This window comes from Lingula anatina, chromosome 9 (assembly GCF_051362555.1).
Source record: "Lingula anatina isolate TDL-2025a chromosome 9, LinAna3.0, whole genome shotgun sequence".
In the NCBI taxonomy this organism is placed as follows: domain Eukaryota; kingdom Metazoa; phylum Brachiopoda; class Lingulata; order Lingulida; family Lingulidae; genus Lingula; species Lingula anatina.
Genome location: NC_141775.1, coordinates 9951530 through 9972499, shown reverse-complemented (window position 1 = coordinate 9972499; position 20970 = coordinate 9951530). Strand labels below are relative to the sequence as shown.

Genomic DNA, 20970 nt, shown 5'->3' with positions numbered 1-20970 from the left:
TCCATGTGTCTTTGTTCATTCCGTATGAAGTTTCATTTTCTAGCATTGTTTTTTAAACCATTTTTCGTTATTTCAGATCAAAATAAAACCTCAAAAGATAAAATGTTTTTCTTTGCACACTTTATTTCACTGCCTCAGCTTGACGTAATGCTTGGTTTTAAATAATTTATATGGCATACGTTTTTTTTTTTTTTTTTTTTTTGAAATATTCATATTTTTTCCGTCACTTCAAACCCTTTGAAATATGTATAAGTAGTGACTGGAGTAGCCGCCGACTCTCCGCCGCCGAAGAAAGTAGAGAAATAAATCCCGTCTATTTTCACCGATTCCGTTGTCCTAAAGTTCAACTTGTCAATCTCGTATACTTTCTGCCCATCAAAATATATCTGTAAAGAAAAATATATTGTCATTAAGATATTGGAGACGCAATGCCATGTGGCATAACAAATTACAGCATACAAAAATTAATTACAGTAAGTCAGTAAGCCTATTAGAGCGCAGCAAAGCGCTGTTTTACGTACATCACATCAACACTGCGCGCCCTCTAACAGAGCGGCTTAACACGACACAGCGCAACACAAAAAAGAAAAAAAAATATAATTTAACACAGACAAACAGTCGAAGAAAAATGGTTTTACGCGGGAATAATTACAAAAAAAAAAAATAATAATACAACAGCCATCTTCACCCACCTCAGCTCGACCATCATGGACTCCAGGGTTGTTCAGCTGCAGGTACTGACTAAATGTGTTCCAGCGTCCTTTCTGAAACTTAAAACTTCCGCGGCCCAGGGAGTGAGCCCATTGGAAATTGCAAAAGACTCTCTCTTTCGTGCAGAAGTCCTGGGACTGGGGGCTGGGGAGGTAGGCGCTGATTTGCCCGTCGCCGTTCCCGCGCCACGTGACACGTGTCGAGAAGCAGCCAAGAGTAGCCGCGTCCTTGCTTCCAGAGCATGTTTGTCGTCCGCCGTAAAAGCCGGGGAGTTTTCCTCCTTTACTGAAGTCGAAGTCTTGAGGAAAATAAACCTATGATATGGAAACAAGAGTGAAATTATAGTCGTGTATTGTTCCTTTGAACTATTTATCTATTCGTTTTGTTTACAATTTATCTTTTTGGTTAATTTATCTATTTCCTCGTTTATTTAACACTCGGTGTTAATCCATACACTCAAATCATCTAGTCATCAATTAATCAATCTAGTCATTAGTCTATCTAACTTTTACATGGGATGGGGAATCTAGATCATCTCACCTGGTATGTCAACATCAGCGCAGTGCCAGGAGTGAACGGTTGAGAGAAGAACTGTATACCGCCCAGAACAGGGGAAGCCCCAGGTCTGTATGACCCCTGGGGGTACAGCACGCGCAGGACGTACTCATTTCCGCCAGCAGGGTCAAGGACGACCGCAGCGTTTTGATCGTCGTCTTTGATCTGCTGGGCTGGTTGCCAGCCGGCGAGATAATTGTCGTCTGCGGCGTACGGCGCGTGACGCCATAAAACACCTTTGTGTACGAAACAAAAATGGAAAAATTAATTCGTTAAAAAGTGTTAATTTTATCTTTAGTTTTATGGCTTATTTCTTATATTCTCCTGTTTAAATCCACTTTGAAAAACTGGTTGTGGAATACATGACAGATAACCCAGAAAAAAAGTTTTCTCTCCAATGTTTTGTGAGAGACTTGCAGAGATCCAATGCTAGTAAACTCTGACTTTGTCAATGAAAGTTACATTAAGGACATGTAAATCATGGAAGAAACAAGCACGATCGCAATAAATATAAAATAAATAGCGGGAGATCCGAATGGCCATTGAATTACCTGGTTCCGTAGGTGCAACAGTAGTCGGAGTCTCGGTGGAGGGAACTGCAGTGGTGGAGGTCACAGTGGAAGGAGCGTCGGTAGAGGGAGCCACAGTCGAGGGAACCGCCGTGGGGGTAGCCTCAGTGAGAGGAGATTCAGTTGGTTGCGTTGCACGTAGACTTAGTTGGTGGCTCTTTAAAGCTAGTAAAATACATATAAACCACATATAGTCATCACATCATAGCAGGAGGTACCAGCATGCCGTCCATGTAAGAATTATAAAAAAGTAAGGATATTAGATTTTACCACAGTGTTCAAATGCTATGTCTATATGATAATGAGTGTGTAATTGGATGTTGTATGGTTTGAAATATGATTCTGTAAAAAAACAGAGTAAAAATAACTAATTGCAAACTGCAATAAAGCATGTGTTCATAGTGAGGGCCTTACTGCCCACCGCCGCCAAACTGCAGTTCAGTAAACGAGCAAAACTATCTACACCCCAGAAAACACATTCACATAGACACTATTAATAAAAAAAAGACACCAACGCTCCTTTTTTTGCCAATAACAACCAAAAACAAATCCACAGTAATAACACTGTACCTGCCACAGCGGACTGGAAGCCGGCATTATAATCCGTGGTCACTTCGTTTGTCCGGTAATTGGTCCTGTCGTCCACGTACTGGTCATTGCCGTCTGGACCTCCGACCAGAGCACCGTTTAACACGTTGGGGTTGGGATCTGGACTGTTGAACGCATCCCAGCTACACACTACGTTAAAATCAGTTGGGCAAGACCTTGAAATTTAAAAAATAGAGGTGTCATTAGATATTTTCAACATAGAAAGTCATTTGTAAGTAGAATATCCAATAAACATTAGAGTCTTTACGACATTATAAATAGAACAATTCATTTGTAAGTGTTACACAATAGGCCTTATTCATGCAATATTTCCTTTAACCTGTCAATCAACCCCTAAGTCATTGGAGTTTGTCTTTTTCATTTGGAATAATAAATTTGAAGTAATCAGAAGAAATACTCACGACGCTCGGTGATGAGGTTTAACAGGAGGATTGACGCCAAAACCAACCACAAAACTCCTCCCAGTGTCCCCAAGCATGTAGTTGATTTGGCCCTCAGCCCACGAACGATAGGTGGCGCTACTGATGCCCAAATCTGCCGCGCGCAGAGCCAGGAATGCAGAATTGGCTGCAACAGTGTTACAATTGTAGAATTATAAATAGCGAAGGGAATAGCTTATAAGGATAATGTCACAGGAAACAATACGTACAATTTCATAAAACTTCAGATAAATACATAAAAATACTTCAAATATTATTATTATTATTATTATTATTATTATTATTATCATCATTTATTTATTTTTTTATTATTTTTATATATGTATATAATACACTATAACATTTTATTTAAACAAAAATGTAAACTGTTAGCCATGATTAATTCGGTAGGTCTACAATAACCTTTTCCAATACATCAAAACATCATCACCATCAGAAAACCTTACCTGCATATCTAAGGGAACCCCACTGGTCCCTGAACGCCAGACCCTTCGGTGTGTAGGGAATCTGTCCACCGGGCATCCAGTAAGTGAGGTAGCCTTCAACATGTTGACGATATTTATCCTCGCTGGTCAACTGATACATCAGGACCTACAAAGAGAATTAGCTCATTTGAAAAATTGTATTTGTATTTATATTAAATTAATCTAAAGCGGAAGAAAGAAAAGGCCGTCGTGCAATTGGCGCGGTAAACCTAAACCAACATACCGCTGAAGGTTAGAGTCAGTGAACAGTTGGCATACAAAGTTATAAACGTTAAGAAGCTAACGAACATCGGAACAGATGCTCACGGTAACTTACTTTGGTACCAGGCCCCTTGTCGTCCCACGAAAATCCCCAATTGGAATATTGGATTCCAAATTCATCGTACCAGGCGGTAGCAGAGGTGAGAAACTCGGCCTCTCCCGTGGCCCTGTACAGCCACGCAGCTGCCCACACCAGTTCGTCCTTGAAATCATACGACCTAATGGTAGAAGATATGAGTGGTTCAGTAGACTATAATATCGTATCCACTACCAGGGCAACAAACTGAATTTTAACTAGATATCCACGGATGTGTATCGAGTTAAATAATGAGACTTTTCTGCACTGGCATCAGAGAAAAGCGCACAGAATAAAAATCTGCGGCTCTGGTAGTTGGAAATAATATTTTGATTCGTTGGGCAATGAGAGAGAGAGAGAGAGAGAGAGAGAGAGAGAGAGGGTAAGAGAGAGAGATTTGATCCATACGTGCCAATGTTAACTTTATTAGCAGCACTAAAGTAAATATACAGAGAAAAAACATGTCGCAACTTGCAAGATGACAATGACGGAAATACTTACGGATAGTAGTTGTTAGCATCCGACACGCTGTCACTGTATTTGACTCTATTAGAGGTAGCGGCAAAGGTGTACAGCTTGCGAGCACTGGTTAAGAGGCGGTTGGCAAAGGTGATATCTGTGTGAGACGAATATCAGTATATGTCAGATGGGAGATATAGATGTAGGCCTATTGGTATGGCTGTTTATCATTTTCGAAAGGATCGATTGAAATAAATTCAACATTCAAACATTTAATCCAATGAAGTGTTGAATACATTTGTACAATGAATGTGAAAATATTTTTTTCAACTAAAAGTTACAACAGTAAATGGAATTTTGTCGCAGAAAGTATAGAAGAGCAATACTTTGAAGAACAAAGTTTGATTACTGCACATAAGAGCTAAACGCATCAATAAGAGCGTAGGCCGTAAGCATTTGTTGCGGCTAAAACATCGCTTTAAGTTATAAATGATTGGAATGGTTCTCACCTTCGTCCTTGAAGGCCAGATACCCGGCGGCCAACGCAGAGGCAGTCTCCGCCGCGGCGTCCGTACCAGGATTAGATGAATCAATCTTGTAAGCTGGTCGATTCTCAGTCCCGTCACTGGGCCTTGTCCAAAGATCGTGGTCCGTCTCACCATGTCCAACCTGAGGTATAGTGTTCAGTTGTTCCATTATTCAGAACCACTAAGGACTATTACAGCCGTACGCGTCCTCTGAGCTTTTTTTTTAGTTATTTCCAAGAATTACTCGGAACATTTTGTATTTATGGAATAATGGAATGGGATTGTATTAATGGCATTCTGCGATGACTAGTACGTAACTTTGAAATCTATAGTATCACTTATTGATAACCAATTTGTTGATAACAAATTCCTTTATGACCACAGTTACAACAGCGGACTAACAGATCCGTGGATCAAATATGGCGACCCAGTTAAAAACTAACCATGTAATTCCCTAATAGACACTGAATAGATTCCCCGCGGGCATCATGCACCAATAGTTCAAGTGTGTCGGCCATAATTGATCCTAGGATCTGTTAGTCCGCTTCTGTGAATGCGGCGATACCTATGATCATAGAAACTGGCCAATACATGAACTCCCATAGGAACATACCTGTACGTAAAGCTCATTATCAGCAGTGTGTGCCTTCAAGAAGTACTCCAATGGCCAACGGATGCAGTCCAGCATGTACTCATACTGACCAGTGGCGTGGTAGGCGTCCGGGTAATCTAGAAGACCCCAGGTAAGAACTGTTGTGCTCCAGGCCATTGGGAAACCGAATTTGACGGTGTCGCCAGCTAGGGAAAATATAGAAAAAGGGTAAATCCATGATATTTGGAAAAGAGAGAAATTCAGAAACTCATCGATGTGATTTATGAGCTGGTAGGTGTAAAATATAATTAACAGTTCTCTTTAAACAAGAAAAACTAAGGCAGTTACCTCAGGCAGAGTTGTGTTGTAGAAATCATTATCTGTGGCCTAAGAAATACAAAAGTTTAGGTGACTGACGTTAGGTGGTGCTACATGCATTTACAAGAGAGACTATTCTTGGTGCCAAAGCCTTGATTCGAAGCACTGTCTTACAATTTGCTTAAAAAACGCCAATATGGGCTTTGTGTCTTCTGAAACCTTACCGTCATACCAGCCTCCTGTCAAATCCTCGCCATTATTTCCCAGATCATTAAGATGTGACGATCTTCTCCACGGTATTCTGTTTTCCGCTGGGAGAACTCCTGAACGCTGTGCCTCGTAAAACAAGATGGACTTCTCCAAAACTTCATCCAAGTTGTATTTTGAAGTGCCTTAATATTAAAAAATTCAGAGCGTCAAATACTTTCATGACTTTGGTATCTATGGCTGCATTTAGAATAGCGGACTAACTAGTCCGCGGGCCAAATATGGCGACCGACTATAAAGCTTGCTGACTAATCCGCTAATAGACACTGAATAGATTCCCCGTGGGGAAGTATTCAAGTGGATCGGCCATATTTGACCCTCGGACTAGTTAGTCCCCTGGTCTGAATATGGGATCGCCTCTGTTTTGTTACCTGAAGCATCCGTTACCAACATTATAACACGACATTTGCAATACGTTATTGTATTTGACATAGAGTGAATCAAGAATTTATACCGCTGCCCGCCTCCATAAATTCCAACAGAGAATATCGAAATGTGTACATGTGTACATCTGATAATCTAATCTACCTATCAATCAACCTACTTTGCGGTGTTGTCTCAGACGATGCTGTAGATGAGACCGGAGTGGGCGTGGTCGAAGGCGTCACTGTTGTACACACTGTTGAGGGCGTGGTTGGGGCGGGAGGTGTGGGAGGGGCGGTGGTACTTTCACTAGCTGGTGTTGTGCTTGGGCTTTGGGTGGTACATACAGTTGAGGGCGTGGTTGGGGCGGGAGGTGTGGGAGGGGCGGTGGTACTTTCACTAGCTGGTGTTGTGCTCGGGCTTTGGGTGGTACACACTGTTGAGGGCGTGGTTGGGGCGGGAGGTGTGGGAGGGGCGGTGGTGCTTTCAGTAGCTGGAGTTGTGCTTGGGCTTTGGGTGGTACAAACAGTTGAGGGCGTGGTTGGGGCGGGAGGTGTGGGAGGTGCGGTTGTGCTTTCACTAGCTGGGGTTGTGCTTGGGCTTTGGGTGGTACAAACAGTTGATGGTGTTGTTGGAGGTGGTGGGGTCGGGGGAGCAGTTGTGCTGGGCTCAGTAGGCGTAGTTCCAGCGGGCGTGGTCGTCGGAGTAGGCGTGGTCGTTGGAGTGGGCGTGGTCGTCGGAGTGGGCGTGGTTGTCTCCACGGTGCCACTCCCACACGGAGGATCAAACACTGCAGTGATTGGCTCTACTTGGGACTGCGGGCTGTACCTCACTACGAATCCTATACCAGAGAGGGTACTACCAGGACTTAGATTGCCATTCCAGCTTAAATTTGACAGTTTATAAACCCTGCTGGATGTTGAACTAGGAACAAAATTGGCGTTCCAAGAATTCTGAAACAAAAAATAAGAATTACCTATAACCACGATGCCCCCCCCCCCCTTTCTATAGCTATTTTTAAAAGTCTGATTTGGTGACATCTGCCTTAAACAGAAATTTTATTGTCCTAGTATTTTAAAAAATTGACATCAGTTTCACGAATGATGTACATAAATATACCTGGACAAGCCTTTGTCAAAACGCGGCAATTTTAATATCAAAACATTCAACAAGATACGTACCTCTATATGCGAAATATCATCATTAAATGTGAGAGTGATTGTCCATCCATTGCAAGTGTTGACCACTGGTACTGAAAGTCGAGCTTGCAAAGCTGCCCCTTGGTCATCAGTCCACCGGCTGTCAACAATGACCGAGGCTTGTGCTGCAGGTACCCGTATTAGTGCCATTAACGACAGAACAGCAAAATGGTGAAGCGACATTCTGAAATTAGACTCGATTTTAGACTGATCCTGTATCAGAGCAGACGCAGAAAGTATTACGTAAATAAAACTGGATTTTGTAGAGAAGAGTACAATTGAAAATGACAATAACAAGGTGCACAGGGCGCACGACTTTGTCCTCAAAAATAGGTGAAAAATGCAATTCACAATGACAAAATGACGAAGTAGAGTGTGCCTCTACAAAGACAAAAATATGAAATATAAAGGGAAGCTTAGGCCCTTAAGGTAGCAAAACCTCGGCCCCACGTATCAGAGCATTCCCCCATGATGACGAGTCCCATTTTTGGCACGTCACACTAGCAATAACCTGCTCGAATCTACGGAGGGCATACTCTGTTTCACAGAAGTTTCTTTGCACGGAAGTTCTTTTACGATGATGACAAAAATACATACACCCGTCTAAATCAAAGGGACTATAAAATGGAATCTGTCCCTTGTTATTTCGTTCCAACAACTTTGTAACATAAGGTAAAAAGATGAAATAATGAAACAAATCGAGGTTAGAGAAGGGGAGATAAGACGGAACTTCGTGGTGCCCTATTGTTACAATATATGCACCCTTTTTCACGCTTTCGCACTATGTCAACTACGTGATCCCTGTTCACAATTATATGGCTGATATGATGCCTTTTTGTTGATCAGCGACCTCACCCTGGCGTGTCATATTCCCCTTTATCTCCATATAGTGTCGCTTAGCAGAAGGGCGCTTATAAGTCACGACGAGCTGTCCGGGGCCTGGGCCAGGTTTAACAAAAGTCTAATGTTGTTTTGGGAGAGTTGAAGTAAATAAGTGCTACTATCCGATAGCCGTCTACGTAGAGTCGACTTAGTTGTCAAGACCAGTGGCGGATTTAGGGGGGTGTCAGGGGGGTACTGACCCCCCTTCGAAACCCTTCCAGATGACACCGTTCGCGTTCCAAAACGCCAATTTTTTTTTTTTTTTTTTTTTTTGGGGGGGGGGGGGGGGCTTCAGCGGGCCACACACCCCATGCCAAGGGGACCTGTGATTGTTTAAAAAAAGCCCCCCCCCCCTTCAAATAATCCCAGATCCGTGTCTAAAGATTATAGACGGTAAACCACTCGTAGCACCGATAGACATCGGAAATCTGGCAGTCCGAATAAAATTTTACTGGGCCGAAAACAAATTGTGTAATAACCTAAAACTGATAAAAAAACGGCTTAAAGTTGCCCTCAGGCTCATTGGCCAAGTAGTTTACAAAAATCTACTTCCTTCGTCAGACCTCCGAGTATTTTGCCTCGGACTAAACTCGTGCAAAGCTGGGTAATGTCGTACATGTATATGTACACAAAAACATATCCAAAACCTCACCAATGCCCATGGTTTCCTTATACAAAAACATTCTTACATTGTATAAAAGACGGATACTATTACTGATAATTACAGATCATAAATTTAGCTCTTACCTTATTTTTCCAAAGAAATGCTCTCCAGTTTGGGAAACTTCTCGATTGATACTCCGCTCCTCTAATAGTTAACAGAGATCTTCTTTACATACGTGGAACGAATATTATATGATATATGATAATGATTATAGTTTATGAACTAATAATTTTCGCCCTGGATGACTCCGTATAAAAAAAATTAACAATTTTAATTGTTTATTAATTGTTGAAAGAGATAAAGTAGCATTGTTAAAACAGTGCTTCGTCTTTTTCAACCTGCTTTCCTCCTCTCTTTGTAGCACAAAACCTGCCTTTCCCCTGTCTTCAGAAAAAAAATAACAAAAACAGAATTGCCAAAAATAAACAACAGCATAATTTCCACAATGTTTTTATTTAACATTCTTTTATATAAGAAACCAAAACATTTTTCAATATGGTTTCACTGGCTTCACTTCTCTCTGTACAATAAAATAGAAGCTGAACACAATAACAACAACAGCAACTGAGTCAGGAGTCCTCAAACACGTAGTAAAACCCAAACCGGTCTAGGTCTGGATGATGCCATCAGACAATCAAAACAACCGGCCACCAACACCAGCATTAACTCTTTACAGATGCTTCTCCGCTTGACTTAGCACATTCAGAACAGAGGACTAACAGATCCGCGGATCAAACATGGCGACCCACTAAAAAGCTTGTTGTTTAATTCCCGATTAAACACAGAATATATTTCCCGCGGAGATTGCACAACAAGCATTCAAGTGAGGCGGCCATATTTGATCCGCGAACTAGTCGGTACGCTGTTCTGAATGCTCTCTTAGGGCTGTTAACAAAAGAAAACGGTTTTGAGACCTAAACTGGTTCGGGTGTCTGAACATTCACCCAGGCGCAACATACTCAAGTCTGCAAACTGCATGAACTTATGGTTCACCTTGCAACGTAAACATTCCCATTTTAAAAAAATAACTTCATACCAACTTCCTTACTTATTATTTTCATTTTTTAAGAACAACTCGACAATTGAATTTTTCATAAAATAATGTCAACTTAACAGAGAGTGCAGACCCAATGTTGCGGCACAATACCACTGAATTTGATGGACGAACAATAATCATATAAATAATGAAATAACGAAAACAAAGCTACCTTGTGCTTTATGTCGTCTCGAGCACAAACCTGTTAGTATTTGCCAAGCAAAATTAAACCTAAACATACATAACCTTCTTTACATTAAACCATATTATGACACTCAATCAGGAAGACAATCTCCTATCTGCACCATATAATCATCTCAAGGCTCCGCTGCACAAATACCGTACTAAAAAAGATTTTTCTAAGTATCACAACCATATTGAACGTTATACGCTATAAAAACTGTCCACCTGTCCCAATAGTTCCGTTAAGGCTGGTCTGATAGTATGAGAGTCTTTTTCGCTCCAGATAATCATCGAGAGAGACAACATTTATTCACCAAGGTTCGGAGCGAGCACATGGATGACTTGGGCGTGGTCTAAGCGGTCGTGGTCACTGAAGGCACGTTTTTTTTTTTCTTTAACAGCGCCATTCTAACGAGGAGGGCCAAACACTTCGGTGACAGACTCTATGCATCTATTAGACTTTCAGTTATTCCCTATTGTTTCGGTAGTTTCTTTTATAAAAGTAACACTTTTTACAAAAACTACTATAAGGCTGATCCACTATTATGGCGAAAAAAATGACTTAAGGTCATGACAATTTGATTAATGTAGCAGAATGAAAATCTTCACAAAAGTCATCTAACAGAAGCAAATAATTATATAGTATTAAAATGGGACTATGATGACAATTCAGATTAATTCTAAAAACGGCTGGAATATATTTGAGAAAGTTTCAGCTCTCCATTTAAATGAGCTTAAACAGCAATACCTTATTTGAAGTTTGGTTTTGTTAGGCTGCTATTATGATTAAATGCTTGGTGGATAAAATGCAACAAATTCAAAAAATCTATGTATCATGACAAAAATGCTACTACATTTTATTTTTTCAACTTGTGGTATACTGCTCTTAAATAAAAAAGATATAGCATGTGTTCTGTTCTTTTTTTTTTTTTAGAAAATGATTCCTATTTGTATTTTTATATCTATATAATCTGTATTTTTATATCTATAGCATATTTAAATATCCTTGAAAAATACTATACTTTCTTCAGGATATACTGACATTTTGTTATACTCAAGACATTTAACCTTATAAAAAAAACTAGGATTCTTTAGATATATCTATGTCTTTCATTAGAAAAATAATTTCCTTTGCTTACAAGAAACATGCATAATGCCCGAAGTTTAGATAATCTTTCTTGTTAACTGATTAAATTTGAAAACTTAATGAAATGATCACATGGCACATACACTGTGTGGTAAAATTTGTTAACTGAAAATTGCATTATTCAGCTAAAAGTAAAAAGGGTCTTATGTCTATTTTCATTATCAATAACTACACAGGATAAAACACCAAAAACTACTTATAAATTCCAAGATAGTACTTTTCTAACAATAAATAGCTGAAGACTTTCTAAATCAATTTTACCTAGTATCATCTGTTTGATAACTGCTCTCAAAATTCAAACGGAATTGCTTTATCTATCTCCAAAATCAATGTGTCATTGATAATATCCAAAACCAGACTCCAGTCATTCAAGGCAGAAATATTTTTGTGAGAAACTAAAAGACTCAAATTAAATCTTGTGAAATCATAACTGCCCATTTAAATATTAACATCTGAATTTTAACATCTGCAGACACAAATGCCAGTTGCTTACAGCAAGCCAGTATATTTCAATGTGAAACTTAATGTCTTGTGGTAACTTTACAAACAAGTGTTTAGCACTACAACTTAAAGCCTCAATATAACTAACAACTATCCATTATAATTCTCCTATCTAGTCTACAACATGAAACTTACCCATAGGCACCTTTACAACCAAACTTTTAATAAATAATAATCATAATTGAAATGCAACTGATTAAAGCAGCCCTTATTAAAACAGTCGGTATGTGTATCACCTTCCTGATGTCATGTTTAACTGATTCTGGAGTATGAAGTTCTCTAAGATTACCCTCCATCATCTTGTTTATATAAATATGGCAGTTCTGTGGATCGGGAATGTTCCAAACATCATGGCTTTGCTTTGAAATGGATCACGTAGAATTATTTTCTTTTTTCTCCTTTTTCTTTTTAATCTGTTTTTTCAACTCTAAATAAAATAAAAAAAAAAACAATTAGTTTAAGCACCAACTGTAATTAAAAAGGAAAAATGGCCAACTAATGGGTCAATGCATATGACAAAAATGTTAGTCCCCAATGACCTTATCATTATCATTATTATTATTATTGCACTTTTTTTTTTTTTTTTTTTTTTTTTGAGAATTTCACACATTTCAATCTGAGTCAATGTAAATATTCCGATAAAATAGCACTGTGTCACTTTGCACTGCGTTACAGACAGTATAATTGCATTACACTAATTTATTTTCATAAGAATGCCATCCTCCCACTCACTTGGCATCAACTAGTTTCTGTTGCATCTGAGCGTCCTTCTCCACCTTGGCTTTGGGTCTCTTGAGCACAGTTGCTTTCAGCAGCATATAGACCAGGGGCCAGGAGAAAAATAAAATATGGCCGCACCAGTACACTTCACTGTAGATCTGTAGTGAACAAAGAAATTCTGATGTAACAGTTATTAGCTTAGTTACTGTAATACAATCTGCAATATTAAAACTAGCCATCCCTTGATATATGCCTTAAAAAGTGGAGTCAGGAGGCCAGAAATAGTTTGTAATTTTTTTTAATATTCTTAACAATTCTTCTTCATGTATTTGTTTGTATGTCTCTCATCAAAAATAATTTTTCTTGTTTATAAGAAACCTGCAAAATGCCCACAATTGACGTATTTCTTGTTAAATTGAAAAACTGTTAATAAAATGAGTGCATGGCACTTTAACAATGTGACAAGTTGACTAAAGAAGTTAGGCATAAAACTGACTTTAGGGTGAAAATCATGAAAGAAACAAAAAGACTGTGTAACCATGCAGATCTATTCAGTAATTCAAAACTTCTCCAACTTTGAGCAAACAAAATTTTGCACGTTTTGTTTACTTACCGGCAATTTTTTTGCTTTGCCCCACATCTCCCCCCCCCCCCCCCCCCCCCCCACACACACACACACACACACACAAGATTATTTCTCCAGGGCAACTGTACTAGGAGAGCCAATAAACACAAAAGAGAACAAGTTTAAGGAACAGACTGAGCTCATAAAGATATCAAGCAAACACCCACCTTGTACCACCTCTCGTAAGTGAGCAGTACAAATCCAATGAGAGGATACCCCAAGAACACTTCCACAAATATTTTCCTGAACACCCAATGCACAGGATACACCAGGGGATGATTGCATAGCCTCTTTAATGTGGGGTTTCTGTCCACTTCTCTTTGTATCTGAAACACAATGAACATCTTTCAAATTGGTAATATTTCTCTGCTGCTTGTACCATTGTCAGACAAAAAAGGGCCTTGACATACTGGTGTTACTTGCTTGGTGCATGTGACTTCTGTCATGGTGCAACTAGAATTTTATTCGTACTTGCTCGCAAACACGAGTTTCTTGCTAATAGGTCACTTGCCTGACATAAATTGGATTTTGGAAAGATCCCCCCCACTATAAGAACATCCCAAAATTGATTTTGGAGTGGGTCAAACAGATTTTACAGACCTGCTTGCCTTAAAGAGAAAGTTACCAAAAAGTCTGTGTCAAGCCCTGGCATCCATCATATTGCAAAATTTCAGACCAACCTCTTTCCACAAATAAAAAAAAAAGGATTCAGAAAAAAATTTCTTTACTTCTGTCCTCAACAAGCCACTTACAACTGATGGTGCCAAGAATAATACACAGTGCCACACACTTGGACTCTCTTTAGCCGCCTCTACTCACATCTTTCTCCATGTTCACGATGGGGAATTCTAGAGCGAAGTTCATGTAGTAGCCTGAGTGGATGCCATGCCACACCGCCAGGGTGAATAATGTCACTGCTTGTGAGATCTCTTTGTGACCCAAGAAACGCAGTCTTTTATATACATATCTGGAACAGGGGTAAATATATAAAAACAACCATGCATTTAAGTTTTTTAATGAAAATTGTAAAGGTCAAGACAATAGATCAAAGTTGTACATCCACAGTTTTTTCACCGCACAGACTCAAATTTTTAACACTGTGGACATCCAGAAGTGTATTTTAAAAGGTGTATACAGCATTTCAATGGAACATCTAGGAGACCTCATTTATAAGTGTCTGGCAGTTTCCAGCAGGATTTGTCAAAATCATATTAGTGTTCAGCTCTCAGAAGACAGGGACATCTACATTTAGGATTCACATACTTCTTAAAAACTTGTATTTAAATTCTAAATACTTATAGAGAAGAATTTAGCAATTTACAACATTAAATTACATTAGAAAGACAAGATCAAACCACCTGTCCTTTTTCTACTTTCCTCATACTTACTTTAACATCCAAAGATTTGTGTTTAAATTAAAGGAATCTATTTTCTCCTGAAACGTTGTGGCTGTTTCAAATTTTACAAGCTTAACATTGATACAGCCATCCCAGAGATCATTTCCATTTTGATCTGTTCCATTATAAGTAAGTCCAGTCAAAATACATGCACCTTCCTGAAAATAATCAAATAAATTTAAGGTATACTACATACCTTTGTAAGTGTCCCAAAGTCATATTTTCTATGGGCTCACTCCCAGTGAGACTATAGTTCTATGTAGATCGATCCAACTCCCTGTGAACTCTTGCTGAATGCAATCCCTTGTTTCTAACATACTTGTATAATCACCAGCCTTTCTGTATTCTACTCACAATCAGTAGGGGTGTTAATCTAATTGCATTCAGGGAGAGTTCTTTCGGAGTTGGATCAAACTAAGTAGAGCTCCATATCTTAGCATAAAGCTACTTATGTCTCCCAGTCTAGACCTTGAAAATGCTAAAACCTATTAAATATTCTAGGGCTGCACTAACAGCTGTTCAGTGTAATGATACAGTAAACATTCTGGCTTTAGGAATAAGTTTTGAATTTTTTACTCCATGAATACACAACTCACCACAATCATCCAGACTGCGATATATTTGTACAAAGCAAACTTCCCCCATATTCCAATGTACAGCAACTTTTGCCAGAGGTGCAGAGACTGCAAAATAATGATAATGAAGAAAAAATTTTCACAACAATAATTTACAAACTACAAAACCTTCAAAACAATAGCAAAGTTGAGAAGAAGTCCATGCCCTCCCACGGCTCCCAGTCTTTTTAAATTTAAACTTGCCTCCCAGTCTTCTTAAATTTAAACTAAGTGACTGGTTCACTTTTTATTATGACCGTATGACAATACAAAAAGACAAAAAATAGGGCTCTTGTTGCAGAAATTCTAAATCTGACCACCAGCCCAAGTCCATTATGACGATGAAAAAAGAAAAAAAATTGGGCTCCCTTTCCAGAAATCCTTAACCTGACCACTGACCCAAGTCCATACTCACAGCAAATTCGTCTCCCACCATATAGAGTCCAGGGAAGAACTGATGCCCCACCTGGTAGACAGCAATATAGACCACCCCCAGACTCAGCCTCCTCATACCAGGTATGATGCTACAATAACAAACAAAGCACAAAAAATAAGCTTCAATTCGGGAGTGCTTTTAGAACATGTTAGTTCACAGCCAAACTGATCCGCAGACTAAATATGGCCGACCCACTTAAAAATAATGCCACCTTATCCCCTGATTGTCTCCCAGCCTTCACACTAGCCTAGCAATTAAACCTCAAAACCAAGAATTAATCCATTTAATGGCACATGTGGAGAAGGGGAGACCATAAGGGGATTAGTTGGCTTGCTCTTAAGTGGGGTCAGTTATATTCAGCTGGCAGATCAGTTAGTCCATGGATCATCCATTCTGAATGTGAGCAATGTTTTTACAATGTTGCAAATACTGGAGTGCAAGGTCCTTTTTTGTCTGCTAGAGTCTTGAGGTCAACTGGTGCAATTTGACGGCCATTACATGCTGAAACCCAAGTCTGTTTCTAATTGTACCAATGTGAGGGCAAGGGAACCACGGTTTGTTTTATTTTGTAGAGCTCTATGATCCTAAAACAGCCCATACCAAACTGATATCAATAAAGGTTTGTCAGCTAGGTATGTGTATCACACAAATTGAATGTGAAATTCTATAAATGCAGGCTGTAAAAATGTTACTTTTTCCTTGGCATGAGAGAAATAGGCAGTGGGGAAAGGGGGGGCCGGGGGGGGGGGGGGGGGGCGGGGGGGGGGCGGGGGGTGTACTAATTGCTACCTTGCTGGAGGTCCCCCTGTCTGCTTGTTGCCAAATGCACCTTCAACAAAACCACGATAACGCTTCAGAGGAAACTGAAACAAAAAAATGACATGTTAACACTCAGGAAAGTGTTTAGTAATGTATAACCCTGACATGAAGATGAAAAATTTAGTATGAAGGTATCTCAAGTGGTTTGTTTACAATATATTTTACCATGCAGCAATACATGAATTTATAAATGGTTAGCTAACAAAGTTTTATCAACCAAAATTTCAAATTGACAAAAGGAAACAGTCACACTTGTCCTTTTTGAACAGAGACATATTGAGAGAGAGAGAGAGAGAGAGAGAGAGAGAGATGCATTTCTCTATAAAATGGCACCTGTTACAAATGAACATGACGCATAACATATTATTTAATATAATGGTATATTAACCACTTACACACACACACACACACACACGCACACACACACACACACTCTAAACTTGCAGCTTACAACACAAACATAATGCCCAAATCCATAATTATTCAGTTACCTGTGGTCCAGTCATAAATCCCCCAAAGTGATAAGAGTATCCCAGGACCTCCAGTGGACTGGGGACAGTGTCCAGAGCTGTGGACTGCTGGTCACTGGACAGAGACTTCTGGAATTGAAAAGAGTTAATACAACTTATTAAGGTTGAATGGCCAACATGGTCTGAAACTGACCATCTGACCAAGATACTAGTATGTTGTGCTGTGCACTAAATATTCTACCAGGGATTTTGTCCAATTGACCAGTGGCTATTAGCATGGCACTTTAAGACTCAAAGGATTGCCAGCCAAAATATCAACTTTCAGGCAAGTTGTGTTCAACTGCAAAATAATTCATGAATAAATGTGCATATCCAACATCTGGCAAGTGGTAAATACAGCACTTACTTGGTCTTTCCTTCCATCGTAGACATCGAACACAAGCCCAGTGAGGCGCAGACAGAGCACGCAGTGCGGGGTTGTCCAGCGAATATCATACCCGTCTGTAGCAGTGAAGTAATATGCAGCAACCAGGTAACCCTGGAAGTAAACAACAATCATGTAACTAAGTAAACAACACATGTATCAGGTAACCCTGGAAGTAACATATATAATCATAGGTATAGGACCTAGAGGGGAGGGGTGGAACATTTTTTCCTGAAAATTTGCTGCACACCTGTTTTGTATTGTTTTTGAATGGAATCTAAAGAAAATCACATATTATTCAAGCATTTTAAATATTTATGATGCCATACAAAATATCATTTTGGATGTACCAAATATGGGTTTCTGTCTTTTTGGGATTGCTGGTGAATTACCATGAAAAAAAAGACTGATTAAAACCTTAATTTCACAGTAACTTATCGATTCAGGTATGAAAATGGTTACTATGATCCATCGCCCCCTTTTTTTCTTATTTTTTCTCATATTTTCTGTTCAGAAATATATAGTATATACTAGAAAGGATCAGTCAATTAATACCTTTACCAGTGACTCTTGCCTACCTTTGTAATAATCAAAAAAGATTTTACTTTAAATAGCTTACCACTCACCAAGTTAAAAATAAAAGCCAGGGCCACAGACAATTGAGTCCCTCCTATGGCCAATAGTAATGCATAGATGACCACAATGTTTGCGATGGAGTGAAGGACATTGAAACCTGAAATGGGCAGCCAAATATATTACAAACATTTCTACTACTTCAATTATTCCAATATTCAGTTTTTGTGAAAATCCATATACATCTTTTTATTCACAAGATAGTATTTTTCTCAACATATAGATAGATAAAAAAAGGATGAGAGAGAGAGAGAGAGAGAGAGAGAGAGAGAGAGAGAGAGAGAGAGAGAGAGAGAGAGAGAGATTAGCAAAGATTTTAACATAGAGCATATTGGCAACCACAAAATTAGACACTTACCAAAGTTGAAGTAACACAGCCAAAGTCCACATAAGGCAAAGAAAACATGCTGTACATTGGACGGCTTGCCAAAGATGAAGTTCCTATATATAAAAGCTAAAGGGTAACCTGGAAAAGCAAGGCGATAAATGATATACACCCTCCAAGCAAACAGTGTCTCTCAGAAATGAAATTCCTCAAAAATAGATTGGTAGAGAACATTTTTTTCTTCAATTAATATGCATAGCTACTTTAAATAATACCACTCTATTAATTGCAGCTTGCCCCTTAAATCTTCCTGACTTTTGTTATCATTACTTAAAAGGCAAAAAAAAAAAAAATGAATCTGCTGGCTGCCCAGTGTTCAGTTACTGGCCAAATTTTAATGCTTGGCTTGTATTTTACTACTGGTACTGGGCATAGGACAAGTGTTAACATTGCAAACTGAATTATTACATGCATAAACATGACATTTAGAGTGAAGGGCATGATAAAATCCCAAGAATCTGAAAAGCATGCTGAAATGGCTACGGCTTCTGTTCCGCCATACTACGAAGGGCCTTTATCAAAGGTCAAAGATCTGAGATAAGACTCAATATTCATTTAATGTGTAGATTGATGGCTCAAATTTGGAAATCTTCTTATCGATCGGGGTTTTTTTTTTCCACAATACTTCTTTGCTTCTGCAATTCACTGTGTATATGTAACCATTTTTCTATAAATGACATTTCAATATCATTTACAGAAAAAATGTCTTTAAAAAGACATTTAACTTTTACCATCACTTTAAATGCTCCAGCTTCAACCTCACTTATGAGAATTACTAGAAACAAACTAGAATATTACACTTCCAAAACATCTCTCAAGATCAAAATTCCATGAAGATTATTGAGCAAGTAATGTTGTTATGTTGACTATGAATGGTAATTAAAAGGAGGGTAAAATTTCCAGTTGAGTTAATTTTTTGCTACATAAAAATTTTACTCTCTTAATTACTCTCTGCGTGCTATTAGAACTTCAAGAGTATACTTCCTAGAGCGTACTTCAACAATGCGATGATTTGGAATATAGGGATTATATCCATTCTAGTAGTCACCATAGGTCTATGTAGATTGATCCAACTCTAATGGGGCCCTCCCTGAGAGCAATTAGCTTACTAGTATCTGATCAATTAAGCAGAATTAAGCAGAATATAGAAAGGCTATTAGTTTTATAAGTACATCAGTAACAAGAGAAAATGTGTAATTTAGTTTTAAAAATCACGCTGATTGCACTCATCAGTTGGGTTGATCAAGGTAGACCAGTGGTATCAATAGAAATGGGGTCTAATGTTGCTATACAGAGAGAAGCTGTTTTTCTTTCTGATTAGTGACCTTTAAAGGGCACATGTGAATGGTACATATATACATGAATATATGAATTGAAATACCTAATTATAATGAAAAGTACAAGTACTGATAATCATTGAGATGGTTTCTTTAAATTTGCACTTTCTTCCGCCCGACACCATAATCCAGGGGCGGATTTAGGCCGTCTTCTGGGTCTTCCGGAAGACGGTCAGATTTTCAAGTTTACATTGACGGGTATCTAATTTTTTCTGTCGGAAGACGGTCAAAAAAATGGAGGATGGACCAACAAATATAATATGGAAGACTGTCAGAAAATATCTCTGGATCCGCCCCTGATAATCACCCATTTAAATATGGTATTTTCAAGGAATTTTTCTCTTCAAATAAATTTTGAAAATAAAACAAAAACAAAATGTTTTTCTTCATTCCACTGCTTCTGCTAGCATTCAAATTTGGTGACTTTCACACTGTCAATTAATTTCTGAGTGTTAAATAAAACTTTGTTTGGTGGTTCCTTCAATGTCACTGTAACCATATATGATAAATCCAATGGGGTCTCTGGTATGTAACATAAAAGCACAAAAATATTTTTTATGAAGGAAATATCATACTACTGATACAGTTTTATAACACGCCATCCATCCTCCCCATAAGATAAAAAAAAAAGAAAAAAAAACATGGGCAAAGAGCAGGTTAATGGGGGCGTTGAACAATGTGGCAAATGAATATATATCACTGAGCACTGTAATTGATGGGCAATATTTCATTTTTACTATACGTTTGTTCTTCTAAACTTTTGGGGGCAATTTGGGAAGAAAACAGCAAGTAACCCCAACATCCACACAAAATCATTTTCTCAAATCTACAAAACATTGTGAACTGCTTTTCAAGTTTAGTGTTGAACTTCGGAACTGGGGCAAGAGCACACGTGATTGCGAAAACAACTTGCGTTATAAAAGAGCACTAAAGAAACTGGAACACGTGTACTATAAATAACTCGATACGATGCTTCAGACACATCCAAAACTACCACATTCAATATATATTTAAAGAAATGAATATTCTCAACATTACCTAACAAAAGAGAACTAAACAGTCGTATTGCTGGTACCGTAGCTCCAACCTTTTCAGCGAAGGACGCTATGAACCCGTCCATCAGACCGGAAGCCATTTTTACAAATAAACTTCCGGTTGTTTACAACTCTAGTCAACGAGATTTTATTTAACTTGGAACTCAAAAAGATTATCAAATGTTCTCATGGTTGACTAAATATATAATTCTGTTTTTTCATCTTTTGTATT

General features: G+C 38.6%; 2 protein-coding genes across 2 annotated transcripts; both read right to left on the bottom strand.

The window, feature by feature from the left end:
- Positions 1-4: 4 nt before the first annotated feature.
- Positions 5-9234, bottom strand: LOC106159682 (uncharacterized). The gene is made up of 15 exons (XM_013536058.2): positions 9061-9234; positions 7414-7615; positions 6414-7185; positions 5827-5994; positions 5306-5490; positions 4675-4834; positions 4208-4322; positions 3686-3848; positions 3331-3475; positions 2846-3011; positions 2406-2599; positions 1818-2000; positions 1252-1502; positions 693-1025; positions 5-386 (listed from the first exon to the last, which is right to left on the bottom strand). The coding sequence occupies exons 2-15, from the start codon at positions 7612-7614 to the stop codon at positions 210-212; spliced, it is 3213 nt and encodes a 1070-aa protein (XP_013391512.2). The 5' UTR covers position 7615; positions 9061-9234; the 3' UTR covers positions 5-209.
- A 778-nt stretch (positions 9235-10012) lies between these two features.
- Positions 10013-20887, bottom strand: LOC106159648 (lysophospholipid acyltransferase 5). Its single transcript, XM_013535973.2, has 13 exons — positions 20743-20887; positions 18341-18448; positions 17976-18082; positions 17332-17463; positions 16947-17054; positions 16426-16499; positions 15616-15724; positions 15183-15269; positions 14578-14744; positions 14009-14156; positions 13357-13515; positions 12577-12722; positions 10013-12271 (listed from the first exon to the last, which is right to left on the bottom strand). The coding sequence occupies exons 1-13, from the start codon at positions 20837-20839 to the stop codon at positions 12253-12255; spliced, it is 1461 nt and encodes a 486-aa protein (XP_013391427.2). The 5' UTR covers positions 20840-20887; the 3' UTR covers positions 10013-12252.
- Between the last annotated feature and the right edge of the window lie 83 nt (positions 20888-20970).